The sequence below is a fragment of the Balaenoptera borealis genome (assembly GCF_965194805.1).
Source record: "Balaenoptera borealis genome assembly, chromosome: 8".
Classification (NCBI taxonomy): Eukaryota; Metazoa; Chordata; class Mammalia; order Artiodactyla; family Balaenopteridae; genus Balaenoptera; species Balaenoptera borealis.
In genome coordinates, this window is record NC_138865.1 from 7,628,970 (window position 1) to 7,642,201 (window position 13,232).

Consider the following 13,232-nt stretch of genomic DNA (forward strand, 5'->3'; position numbering starts at 1 on the left):
TACTGAGCCTGTGCTCTAGAGCCCGCGAGCCACAGCTTTCTCTAGTTGCAGTGAGTGGAGGCTACTCTTCGTTGCAGTGTGTGGGCTTCTCGTTGCGGTGGCTTCTCTTGTTGTGGAGCACAGGCTCTAGGCGTGCAGGCTTCAGTAGTTGTGGCATGTGGGCTCAGTAGTTGTGGCTCTCGGTAAATATTTCAGATTTAAAACTAAATACATACGACGACCACTCCGAGAGCAATGACCGCCCCGAGTGCCCAAGTGTGCTCTGGAGGCACCACTTCCCATTAACAGAAAGCTCAGGCTTCTTCAAGAGCTGGGTGAGCCCAAATCCCAGTCAAAAAATGTACAAAATGAGCTTGGAACATCTTGACATACCAAATGGCAAGGCAGCTATCAAAGACTATTAGGGTCCCATCAAGGGGACTCAGGAGCCACTTGAACCTCTTTCTACAACTCTTAGTAGATGGAGCTAGAATTTTCTAAGAGAAACGATATCATGAGTTCATACTGGTATTTCCAATCCAGTTTAGGATCTCTGGAGTTTTTGCTTAACTTCAGTGTTTTCTATCTTTTCAACTTTTATTTTAGACTGAAAATCTTGCTTCCTAATGATATGAACAAAATTATCTATTCTCTTTATGCTGTAAAGTTTCTATAATAGTTTCAATATTATTCACAACATAATTACTGAAAACTTTATTCCTTTCTGGTTCATCCTTCCATTTGAACTACACATACTGCTACACACCTTGCTTTTTTCACTTAGTAATACAACCTGGAGCTCACTCCACAGTACGATCGCTCCTTTGGTGCTCCACCGCGTGGATAGACCATAGTTCATTCACTCCGTCCTGTACGGACGGACATCTGAGTCGTTTATAAACTGTAACTATTACAAACAATGGCTGCGGTCAGTAACCTCCCACAGCTGTCACTGGCCAAGCTTACGCTCACCCCCCACATGGGAGCACCCATTTCCCCAGCATGGCTTACGGCTTATCAAACTTCCAACATTTTGCCAATCTGATGCAGGAAATGGTATCTCAGGATCGTTTTTTGTTGTTGTTAAGCTGCTTGAACTGACATTTACTAAGCACTCTGTGCTAGGAGTTTTTCTCATTTTATTCACACCACTGCCTGGTGGTATAAACTATTCTATCGTATAGAAGAGTGGGGAGTGAAGCACGTGCAGGGATGCAGAGCCTCGTCTGAAAGGCAGTGTGGTTTCCTGGACAGGCACCGGGCTGCAATCCAGGAGACAGAAGCTTCCCTTCTGGGAGTCCTGAGATGAGCCCCTTCCCTTCTCTGAGCCTTGATGTCAAAGGCGGGGTTGTCAAGAGCTGTTTCTCGACCTCGACCTCACTGCACACCACAGTCACCTGGGAGGCTTGAAAACCTGTGATGTCTGAGGTCAGGGGAGGTTTAATGTGAATTTCACCTATCAGGAGTAAGGTTGATCACCTTCCCAGATGTTTAAGGATCATTTGCATCTTTCTTTCTGTGAACTACCTGTTCTTATCCCTTTAGCCATTTTTTCTGTGCAGTTGGTCTTTTACTTAACTTTTGGCAGTTCTTTTAATATTAGGAATATTAACTCTTTATCTGCAGTATAAATTCCAAATATTTTTTTCCACCTTCTCACCTGCCTTTTTTCACCTTAAAAGCACTTGGTTCTAGGAAACCATTTTTTTTTAAATAAATAAATAAATTTATTTATTTATTTTTGGCTGCATTGGGTCTTCATTGTTGTGCATGGGCTTTCTCTAGTTGCAGCGAGCAGGGGCTACTCTTGGTTGCGGTGCGTGGGCTTCTCCTTGCGGTGGCTTCTCTTGTTGCGGAGCACGGGCTCTAAAGCACAGGCTCAGTAGTTGTGGCGCACGGGCTTAGTTGCTCCGCGGCATGTGGGGTCTTCCCAGACCAGGGCTCAAACCCGTGTCCCCTGCACTGGCAGGCGGATTCTTAACCACTGCGTCACCAGGGAAGTCCCTAGGATATCATTTTATGGATTAAAACAAAAGGTAAATGCTGGAGTAAAATCAGGAGATAGTCATAAGATTTCCTAGCTTTCCTTCTGAATAAAATCAATGTCAGGGGCTTCCCTGGGGGCACAGTGGTTGAGAATCTGCCTGCCAATGCAGGGGACGCATTGGTCTGGGAAGATCCCACATGCCGCGGAGCAGCTGGGCCCGTGAGCCACAACTACTGAGCCTGCGCGTCTGGAGCCTGTGCCCCGCAACAAGAGAGGCCGCGATAGTGAGAGGCCCGCGCACCACGATGAGGAGTGGCCCCCGCTCGCCGCGACTAGAGAAAGCCCTCGCACAGAAACGAAGACCCAACACAGCCAAAAATAAAAAAATAAATTAATTAATTTAAAAAAAAAATCAATGTCAAAGCCCTTCCTTTCCCTGTCCATTTTAAATTAAGTCAAAGATCCACTCTTGTCTCTGATAATGAACATCTGTAGTGGGTGCCCATCTGGTGCCCCTTCTTGCCACCGAGTCCTTCTTTCTTGGGGGAAATCCATTCTACATGTGTGGGCAGACATACTCCAGGTCTAGACTGAGTGCTCAACGCTCTGGCTACTAACTGATTAAGGGATGGGCATAGGAACCAAGCCTGTGAGTGAGTCATGGGACGTTATACCCACCAGTGGACAAAGCCTGTCCAAGAGGAAAGGGGACAGAGCCTTATTACACAGTCTGAATCCCTGGGTGCAGCCCGTCCCCCTGAAGCAATCTAAATCCTAACCTCGTCTACACCGTCTCCTATGCTGTCTAAGGGAGCCTGATTTGTGTTTCTGTCACTTGCAACCAGAAGGGTTTAATGTTTTGTTGTCAGAGAGCATTCAAAATTATTTCTCCCCAAATCCCCTGAACCTATTACCTCTTGAGGCCAAAACTCTCTTCCTTCTCGCTGGTCTTCCAGATAATCACGGATGATGTTTGTTTTCTGCAGAAACAGGCCCATAGAGTTGGCAAGCTCTGTGTCTTCACCAATTAAGGGATCTTCTAACTCTGAGGCCGAGAACAGACGAGAAAGGCCAATTCCCACCAGCCCAGCAACATAGTGACAGTACTGTAAAAGATGATTTTTAAAGTACTTTAATAATGAAACTTTTACTAAAACAGAAATGCCAGAGATCATTAGCTACAAAAAATCAGGTTCCAAAAAGAATGTAAAAGATCTCATTTTGCTTAAAAAAACCACATTATACACCATGTACATGTAAGGAGTATAAAACATTCCAAGAAGGATATGCACAAAAGACTTAACAAAAGTGATCTCTGGCTCATGTGATGTTTCTATTTTTTTTATTTTATTTTTTTTTTACTGTATTTTCTATATCTGTACAATGCACATACACTGCTTCTAGAATAAAAGGTTATTGAAAAAATAAACTAGTAAACTTTTTGATATCCCAAATTGGGAGTGAACGCCATGAGGGAATAAGGAATATTCTAACAGAAACTAGAATACTAAGTAGAATTTAATCTTGAAGACATTTTAAGATCTTGCAGTGTCTCAAAATCCTCATTATGTAAAAGAACGTAGTGGTAGTACCTTGTTTTTTTTTAAATAACAAGGATGTGTTTTATTTATTTATTTTTTAAATATACTTTCCTAAGTTATTCACTCTTTTTTTTTTTTAATTTTTAGTTAATTAATTTATTTAGGCTGCACTGGGTCTTAGTTGCGACACTCGGGATCTTCAGTTGTGGCACGCAGGATCTTTGGTTGCGGCATGCATGTGGGATCTAGCTCCCTGACCAGAGTTCCAACCCGGGTCCCCTGCAGTGGGAGCGTGGAGTCTTACCCACTGGACCACCAGGGAAGTCCCCAAGGATGTGTTTTAAGCATGCTGCATATTCGGTCCTCACAAACATCTTCTGGGGCACGTTCAATAATTATCACCATTGTGCAGATGCAGAAACTGAGGCACAGAGACGTCACTTAACTTGCACAAGATCACTCATCTGGTAAGTCAGAGGCCAGGGATTCTCAGCCAAGCCGTATGGCTTCAGAGGCAGGGTTTAACAACTTTGCTAAAACTCTGCCTTTCTCTCAAATGAAATCTGAGTAAATGTAAATCTTAATTGTCAAAGAAGTTTTTTTCTATACAAGTGGTTTGTCAAAGCTGTCCTCCCCGGAGAAGAGTATTCCAAGACAACTCAATGGAATACTCTTTGTTTTTAAATTGAAATACAGTTGATTTACAATACTGTATTACTTAAAGCAATACGTTTATAAAATGAATGTGTCCATTAGACAACTTAAGAAGTGAAGAGGAGTTAAAGAAGGTACCCTCTGCAGCAGAGTTAGGCAAAGACCAGAGTAGAGAGTGTCTCTGGTTGAAAGTAATACAGGGCTTCCCTGGTGGTGCAGTGGTTAAGAATCCGCCTTCCAATGCAGGGGACAAGGGTTCGAGCCCTGGTCTGGAAAGATCCCACATGCCGCGGGGCAACTATGCCCATGCGCCACAACTACTGAGCCTGCGTGCTACGGCTACTGAAGCCCACACACCTAGAGCCCGTGCTGTGCAACAAGAAGCCACTGCAATGAGAAGCCCGCGCACCACAACGAAGAGTAGCCCCCGCTCGCCGCAACTAGAGAAAGCCCGCGTGCAGCAACAAAGACCCAACGCAGCCAAAAATAAATTAATTATTTTAAAAAAGGAAAGTAATACAAAGTCACAGACTAATCAAGAGGTACGATGAAATGATAGGAAAAGCACTTGAAATATGTTCTAGGAGAGGAAGGATCTGGAAAGAGTAAAGATATGCTGAAATCAGAGAGAAAGCAGCTGTGGACAACAAATTTTTAAAAGACTTACTAGAAATTAATAAAAGCATTACATATTACATTACAACACCCACATTGCTGTCCAAGGAAAAGTATATTTTATGTTAAGATAACAGTTCTTTGGGTAGAAATACTCCTAGAATGGAGGTATTCATTTTCCTCTAAAGTTGAAGGAAAAGAAAAATCTTTACAAGTATTCAGTTTTATCTGATCAGAACTTCTATTCAACAGCCTATAATTAAGTTTCCTGAATAGATCTGCACAGCAGAAAGGGAAGTTACTGTGCTGATAACGAGCGCTGGTTTGTGGCCAGGAGTTTCGGCTTTAACTTTAAATTCATAAACCGATATTCTAGCAGCAGCCCCACTCACGCCAACTTGTGGAGCATAAACCACCAGTTCCAAAGATGCTGTCATCAAGTTTTGAGTCGTGAACAATGAAGGGGCCAGACCTTGGACCTACACTCACTCCATGAATATGCTGTAGCATCTCTTTTGGGATCCTAACCTAAAACACTATTAGAGACACAAAATATGTACATAATTTAGACGTTTAAAATGTCTCTGCTTCCACTGAGGTGACGAGTAAGCCTCACAGAGGCCATTTCTATGGAAAATGGGCAAGACCCCCTCCCCTCCTATCTTGTATTTGGAGTCAAGTTTAGTCCCCATAGTCAATTACGTCACTTTGTCCAGAGAAGCACGCTCTCCCCAACCCCTGGCCAACATCCTTCACAGCTGCTGGTCAGGGATAACCTCTGGTCAAATGAAAGCCAGTGTAATTTTATCTGCCACATCATCTGCTCTCACAGCCCTTTCCAGCTGCTCTGTCCCTAGAGGAAAACAACCTGGGCCCCCCAGGGGCTCCTGCAGTGTACCTCCACGTATGTGCATCTACAAGCACCGTAAAAAGAGGTAGGCGGATGTCAAGAAACCTGGAACCTCTTGCATCGTCTTATTTCTATGAAAAGATGACGGGGAAGGAGGAGTGGGTATTAGAAAGGCACTCACTCCTCAGCGTAATGCAACTATGATCCAAGTTAGTGCCTTGGGATCCTCGTTTTGTTTCTGAGGAAACAGACACAGAATATAATTTAACAGTCTGATACCTACTCCTAAGTAAATGGGGCCAAGGTGGCACTGAATTTAAAAGTAAGCTCGTGGGGACTCCCTGGTGGTCCAGTGGCTAAGACTCTGCGCTCCCAATGCAGGGGGCTTGAGCTCGATCCCTGGTTGGGGAACTAGATCCCGCATGCCACAACTAAAGACCCAGCATGCCGCAAGTAAGACCCAGCACAGCCTAAATAAAGAAATGTTAAAAACAAAAAGAAACCCAAATTTCATTTAAAAAAAAGTAAGCTTGTGTTATGAAGGAACTGGAAATGACTCAGAAACACACACGCGTGCTCAGTAAAGAAAAATAGAAGACACATTTTTTTTTTTTTTTAATTTTGTTTTAAAGAATTTCACTTTATTTATTTATTTATTTATTTATTTCTGGCTGTGTTGGGTCATTGTTTCTGTGCGAGGGCTTTCTCTAGTTGCGGCAAGCGGGGGCTACTCTTCATCGCGGTGCGCGGGCCTCTCACTATCGCAGCCTCTCGTTGTGGAGCACAGGCTCCAGACGCGCAGGCTCAGTAGTTGTGGCACACGGGCTTAGTTGCTCCGCGGCATGTGGGATCTTCCCAGACCAGGGCTCGAACCCGTGTCCCTTGCACTGGCAGGCAGATTCTCAACCACTGCGCCGCCAGGGAAGCCCCGACACATTTTAAGATGTGAAAACTACTGATGTCTCTATATTACATGCAATAATTTGGTCACTAACCTCAAATTTCACAGCAAGTCAGAGACACTTTCATCAGCTTGATGTTTGCACCTCTGGGACGAGTTATATCTGCTTTGGCCTAACTCAGTGGTCCCCAACCTTTCTGGCACCAGGGACCGGTTTCATGGAAGACAGTTTTTCCACGGACAGAGTGGGGGGTTGTGGGGGATGGCTCAGGCGGTAATGCGACCGATGGAGAGCAGAAGATGAGGTTTGGCTCGCTCGCCCGCCGCTCACCTTCTGCTGTGCGGCCCGGTTCCTAACAGGCTGCGGACCGATACCGGTCCACGGCCCAGGGGTTGGGGACCCCTGGCCTAACTTGACGATAAGCTCCCCAGAGCAAGGATTATTCCAGGTATGACTACACGTAAGCCCCTATTAAGTGTTTATGTGGAGGCACTACAGCTGGGCTGTGAAACCCCCCCTTGTCCCTCGGCCCGAATGTCATGGTGAGCACTGCCAGTTCATCAGTGCCACTCACACCGACAGTGCTCCACAGGGACACTAACCTTGTCCCACTCCCGTTCAGACGTCACACGCTTATCCAAAAACTCTGCCATCCCAAATCCCATCTTCCGGCAAATGTCAACAATCACTGTTTGGTATTTCTCAGCCAGATTTCGAAACTCCAGGGAGATCTGAAACAGAGGTCATAAAAAACAGAAAATATGAAATACGTTATTAAAACTGGGAACCAACAGGGTACCTACAGATCATAAAGCAAAGCAACAACAGAACTCATTAGGGAAGACTCCCAAACGATCCAGCTATAAGTCTAACATCTAGGTTATGCTAGCTTTCTACATATTGAATAATAAGTTCGGCAAATCTCATAAATATTAAAATAGAAGGGTACAGAAATGCTAAAGTTTCTAGACTCAAAAGAAGATTCAGGGAATTCCCTGGCGGTCCAGGGGTTAGGACTCCGAGCTCTCACTGCTGAGGGCCTGGGTTCGATGCCTGGTCAGGGAACTAAGATCCCACAAGCCTTGGGGCGCGGCCCAAAAAAAAAAACCAAAAAAAAAAAGAAGATTCATAGTCTTATCATACGCTCATCTTCCCACCTAATGAGAAATGAGATACTTCAACATAAAACTGGACATAAGTGTAATAAGCATTTTAGGAAGAATGGCTCATTTTCAGACAAGCCTCATGATAATGAAGATTCATTTGTGCAAACATGTCTTGGGTGCTTCCTATGCAACAAGCAGTGTTGTGGGCACTGGGACGCACAGCCGGGAGATGACCAGAAACTCCGCCCCAGAGCCTATGTTCTAGCAAGGAGACCAGCCAACCACTGTCTATCCCCAGTTCCCGAATTCATGCCATGAAGCTACAGTGTCTCCCTACTATAAGGCTACACGTTCTAATTCCTTAAACAACTCAGTTCAGTTCAATCTGCGGCAGGCTATCCAACATTTTTTTTCATAGTCCAAGCTTTAATGTTGAAAAGTACTACTGATGTTTTTAAAAGTCACTGCTACTGTACAAGTATCTTGCTTAAGTTCAAAGAAGTGTCTGTAGGTTATCAAAATAAAATATACTGGGTTGGCCAAAAAGTTCGTTCAGGTTTTTCATCCCATCTTACGGAAAAACCAGAACGAACATCTGGGCCAACCCAATAAAACACCATGAAACTTCTCAAATAATATGCCATCAACACACAATACTGAAAACAGTGAATAGACTTTGCTAAGCTTCCGAAGTGTGAGAAGTACCTGGTCTATGTTTACAGAAAGGTTAGAAAAACTCCCTCAGGAAACACCTAAATTTAAGGACCTGAGGGAAACCCAGAGGGCTGCAAGGCACTGAAGGGGTTCAGAAGCCTAAGATCCTTTAGGATTATTCTGATGAACATCAACTGTTAAACCCTCAAATTCCATAAAACCAATCTGATCTCTCCAGAACTGTTCTCTACAGAACAGCTGTTCCAAGACAAAGCCAAAAGGTAATTCCCACGTGGACTGAAGCAAACGAACACCTCTACCAAAGGTCATTTGAATCCCTGAATCTCCCGAGGACCTGGTCTTTCAACAGATCCCAGGCTGGGTCAGTTCTATTTATAAGAGGGGAAAGGCCAGCCAGCTGGGGGAGGAGCAGCTTAGGCTTGAAAACAAAGGCTCCAAAATAAACACTTCACTGCTGGATGTGAACCAAATTCAACTCTTCGGTACTTACTACATCATTATATAATTCAAAACATGAAAACAAAAATATCTAGGGAGGAGTGACCATGAAGAGCTCTCCGTTCTCCCAGAAACCTGAGGGAGGGTGGGGAGGGAGGGGTCCGACTCCCCCAGGCAGCTCTGCCCGCGAGGTCAGCCAGGAGGGGCTTTTCCTTGTCCCTCCACGGAATTCTGTTTCCCAGCTACAGTACACTTCTAGGTCCCGGGGTCACTCTCTAGTGATTCCAAGTACGAGAAGGAAGGACACCACGGGGAGTCCACTGGTACAATGGAGAAAGGCCAGCCCCAAAGCAGGGGCAAGGGGAGCATGTACACAGAAATCTCCCTGATTATAAACCTTGGGATGTTATGATCAAAACACTGGGTGGGGCTTCCCTGGTGGCTCAGTGGATAAGAACCCACCTGCCAATGCAGGGGACACGGGTTAGAGCCCTGGTCCGGGAAGATCCCACAGGCTGTAGAGCCACTAAGCCCGTGCGCCACAACTACTGAGCCCACGAGCCACAACTACTGAGCCTGCGTGCCTAGAGCCTGTGCTCCGCAACAAGAGAAGCCAACACAATGAGAAGCCCGCGAACCACAACGAAGAGTAGCCCCCGTGTGCCACAGCTAGAGAAAGCCCGCGCGCAGCAATGAAGACCCAACACAACCCAAAAAAAAAAAAAAACCACCAAAACACTGGGTGATGCTACCTTCACCTATATGCAAAATTTTATTTTTAACCATTTTTTAAAGGGCCAGTAGAGTGTGCCAGGGATTAAGCACAAGGGTTCTGGATGTAGGCCTTCTGTGTTTGAATCCTGGTTCTGCCACTTAACTTCACAGGTGATTTCAGGCAAGGGGCTTAAATCTCTCTGTCTCAATTTCCTTATCTATACACACGTGATTAACAGTGTATCACATCCATTACATGTTAAAACTATATTAATATTAAATAAAGCACATGATAAACCAATAATGAAATACATTTCGTAACTCATAGCTCAATAAATGTACGCTATTATTGCCATTATCATTTAAAAGTAACCCCTTCTTATTTCTCAAGCTGTGTTTGGAGGTAGAGTTCTAAGACTACCAGTCTCCACTAGTACCAGGTGAAAAAGATGTACTCTAATTTAACCCATAATATACAGTGAGTGTTCTAGAAAGCTTAGTATCAACTAATGAGCACTGAAGCCTTATTACAGCCCCAGGTCCCATGTCAACGCTGACCGGAGGCATGCTTCAGCCGCTTCACTCGGTTAGAAGGCCCCATGGAGGCTCAGCCCCACCTTCCACCAGGCCTGGGGCAAGAGCACAACGGTGGCCACACACCATGTGGCTCAAAATCTTAAACCATCAAGCGAGCTAGTAACTTACCAAGTGTAGTATGTTCTCTTCTCCCGCCCTGACAAACATACCTTCACAACCACCTGGAAGACTCGGGTGTGAATTTAAAATTCTTGGTCCCTCAGGCTTCTGTTCCAAAATTAAATAGTGCAGAGACTGCCAGGAGGAGGAATCTCACACTCGTGTGTAAGGACACCCCAGACAGCAGGGTCAAGCTTCACCCACGACCCTCCTGAAGAGCCGCCCTCGGGCCACGGGGCACGGTCACTGGTGCACAGCCCACCCTGGAGGAGACGGGCCCCAGGAAACGGACTGCAAGCCGGTGTGTGTGGGGTGTCTCAGGGAACTGGGGGCACGCAATCCCAGACCCCCAGGAGATGGTCTACAAGGGGAGCTGCACAAGCTCGGGGCAGGCACGCTCCCACGGCCCCTCTTGAGGGTGAGGTGGCCCAGAGGGGGCCCCTCTAAAGTGAGGGGCAGGAAGGGACTTCCCTGGCGGTCCAGTGGTTACGACTCTGGGCTCCCAATGCAGGGGGCACAGGTTCGAACCCTGGTTGGGGAACTAAGATCCTGCATGCCGCACTGAGCGGACAAAAAGAAAAAAAACATGGACTTAAAACAATAAATAAGTAAAGTGAGGGGAGGGGGAAGGGCCCTTCTTGCCCCCATCTGAGAGCAGTGCTGTGTGAGGGAGGCCCTCGCCCCAAACCCACAGTACACCTAACCCTCGGCAACCGGTTCACTCTTCAAACTGGAGCTGCTGGGACAGGCCAGCACACACACAAAGCGCTCCTGAAGGGGAGGCAGGAGGCGTCTCCACACACTCCGCTCTCAAGCTGAACCACAGACGGACAGGACCGCCAATGCAAGTGTCTTAAAATTACACTTTCACAAAACACACAGCTTCGCGTATTTCATAATCACAAGGATGTAAATGGTTAACAACAGCAAAGTAGCAATGCCTGCACTTTCTGTCCCCTTCACTCCACAGGACCAAGTCTCTGCTTCTGAGAGCGTAGCGCCTGTGCGCTGACCCTACGATCCAGTACAGCAAAAGAAGGATTTAGTCTTCACCTTGAACCCTTCCAGAACAAAGTGTCATTTTTATAAAGAAATAGACTCAGGTTTCATACGCACATTAGAATACTGTCTGAAAATTTACTAGCTATACCTCCGAAATTATTTTGGCATTTATTTTCATATTGTTTCATTTTTGTTGAGTGGATAGGGCCGCCTTGATTTTTAAAATACATGTGACATTTATCCCATGACCAGAAATTGTTTGTTATGAAGATTCAAGTAGTTTGGGAGACTGCTTTTGTTTTCGGAGGCTCCAGCTAGAACAATGTATGATTTTTTTTTTTTAAGTGAGAACACACTTCAATTACAAGTGGGATGTTACCCTGTTTGCGGCACTTTCTCTGCATTGGCAGAGTTTCAAAAGCTCACCGGTAAATGGCCACAGATTCCCAGGCAGACGCCACCTGCTCTGGTCTTGTGAGAGGGTGTCCCGTGAGAACCAATCACCAGCACCTTCCCTATGTGAGAGCTCTACTTCCTTCCCTAACTCTTCTCCAGATTTTTCTCTTTTCTTCTTTTGTATTGTACTATAAGAACTCCACCTAATTTTTCTTCAGAGCCCTTTTCTCTTGGTTTCTATGGTACTGTATTTTGTTTTTGGCTTTGACACTGAAGGTGTGATCTCAGTAATTTGAAACAGCCCTTGCTCCAAAGGAGTCCTTCTCAAACATTCTTCCGTAATGGTTGGATTCCTCCCCTCCCCGCTGAAGAATATAGATTTGTTTCAATAGTAAGGGAGCCACTTAAGGACTATTCTTCCCCTCAAATTCTGGCAACTGTGTACAAAAAGAAGGGCTCCTTTGGGCTCTTAGGGAACATGAGACTTTGCTAAATCAAACTTTTATTTATAAGGTACGGAAGAACCACTTATTTATGTGATAAGACATGCAAATCCCAGAAGAGTAGGACCTAGTCACATGCACAAGAGAAATTTGTGGGATCTTCTAAAGCTCAAGATTTTAGTTAGAACCCACTTTACTCCAACTGAGTGGACTAAATACCTAATATTTATAGAACACTATTCTAAGTACTCTACATGTATGAACTCATTCAGGCCTCGCAGCTCTAACTTTACAAATGAGGAAACTGAGGCACAAGGAAGTTAAGGGGTGTGTCCAGGCTCACACAGCTGCGGGTGGCGGAGATCATCCTGCTTCAGTCCTCAGCTCAGCTGCAAAGAGCCCGCGCCCTACCCCACAGCTGCCACCCATCATGAGCTGCACAGCACGCCACCAGGTTCAGGGTGCCCCAGAGGCCAGCAGCGCGACACACCTAGGCTGCGTTCTCGGGTGCATTGGCTGGAGAACCCATCTTTCACGACACTGGCACTGGAGTGCTCTCTCCACAGGAAGGAAGGCTGGACTTCCCAACAACATCCCGGTAATGACAGTAGCGGCTAACACCTAAGAGCTCCACCTACGTTAACTCTTTCCATCCTCACAACCACACTAGGAGGCAGGGACCATTATTCTCTCTGTCTTACCGATGAAGAAACAGAGGCACAGGCAGGCTATGTAACGCAGCACCAGTTAATGAGTGGGAGCATGGGGCCGCCAACCCAGGCAGTCTGGCTTGAGACGCACCATTGCCACATTATGCTACACTGCCCTGAGACTGCTGGTTTTGCAGTTCCCTCCAGGCACACGGGCCAGCTGACGGCCACCCCACCAATCATGCGCACGACTGCGTCCCGTTAGTCCCGCTACCGTTGGAAAGTCCTCCAGGACTTGTCGGTCCTTCTCCTTGCTCTCCGTGAACCGCCAGTCGGGCTCATAAAGGTACGAGTGGAAGTTGTGTAACAGCGGGACCTTTCTTTCTATACTGATGGTCATGTCATCTTCCAGAGTGTCCAGGGCTCGGAGAACCAGATAAAATATGCATACTGCATGGCTGTAAGAAAGGAATAACTATCAATACACTGGAACAAACATTCAAAGATATTTGTTTTAAAATCACATCTCATTTTTGCTGGGCCATTTTCTAAACCCTCCTACACCCTTAACTCTACAGAACTAT

General features: G+C 45.8%; 1 protein-coding gene across 5 annotated transcripts in view; it reads right to left on the minus strand.

Moving 5' to 3' along the window:
• FDFT1 (farnesyl-diphosphate farnesyltransferase 1) overlaps positions 1-13,232 on the minus strand; it is a 35,918-nt gene that overhangs the window by 11,100 nt on the left and 11,586 nt on the right. For 3 of the 5 annotated variants that reach the window (XM_082403578.1, XM_082403580.1, XM_082403577.1), the window contains 3 exons: positions 12,923-13,106; positions 7,131-7,259; positions 2,881-3,072 (listed from right to left, as the gene is read on the minus strand). In XM_082403578.1, the coding sequence (XP_082259704.1) occupies positions 2,881-3,072; positions 7,131-7,259; positions 12,923-13,106 (505 nt within the window). The remainder of the gene's footprint in view (positions 1-2,880; positions 3,073-7,130; positions 7,260-12,922; positions 13,107-13,232) is intronic. The other 2 variants (XM_082403581.1, XM_082403579.1) reach the window with 2 other exon arrangements.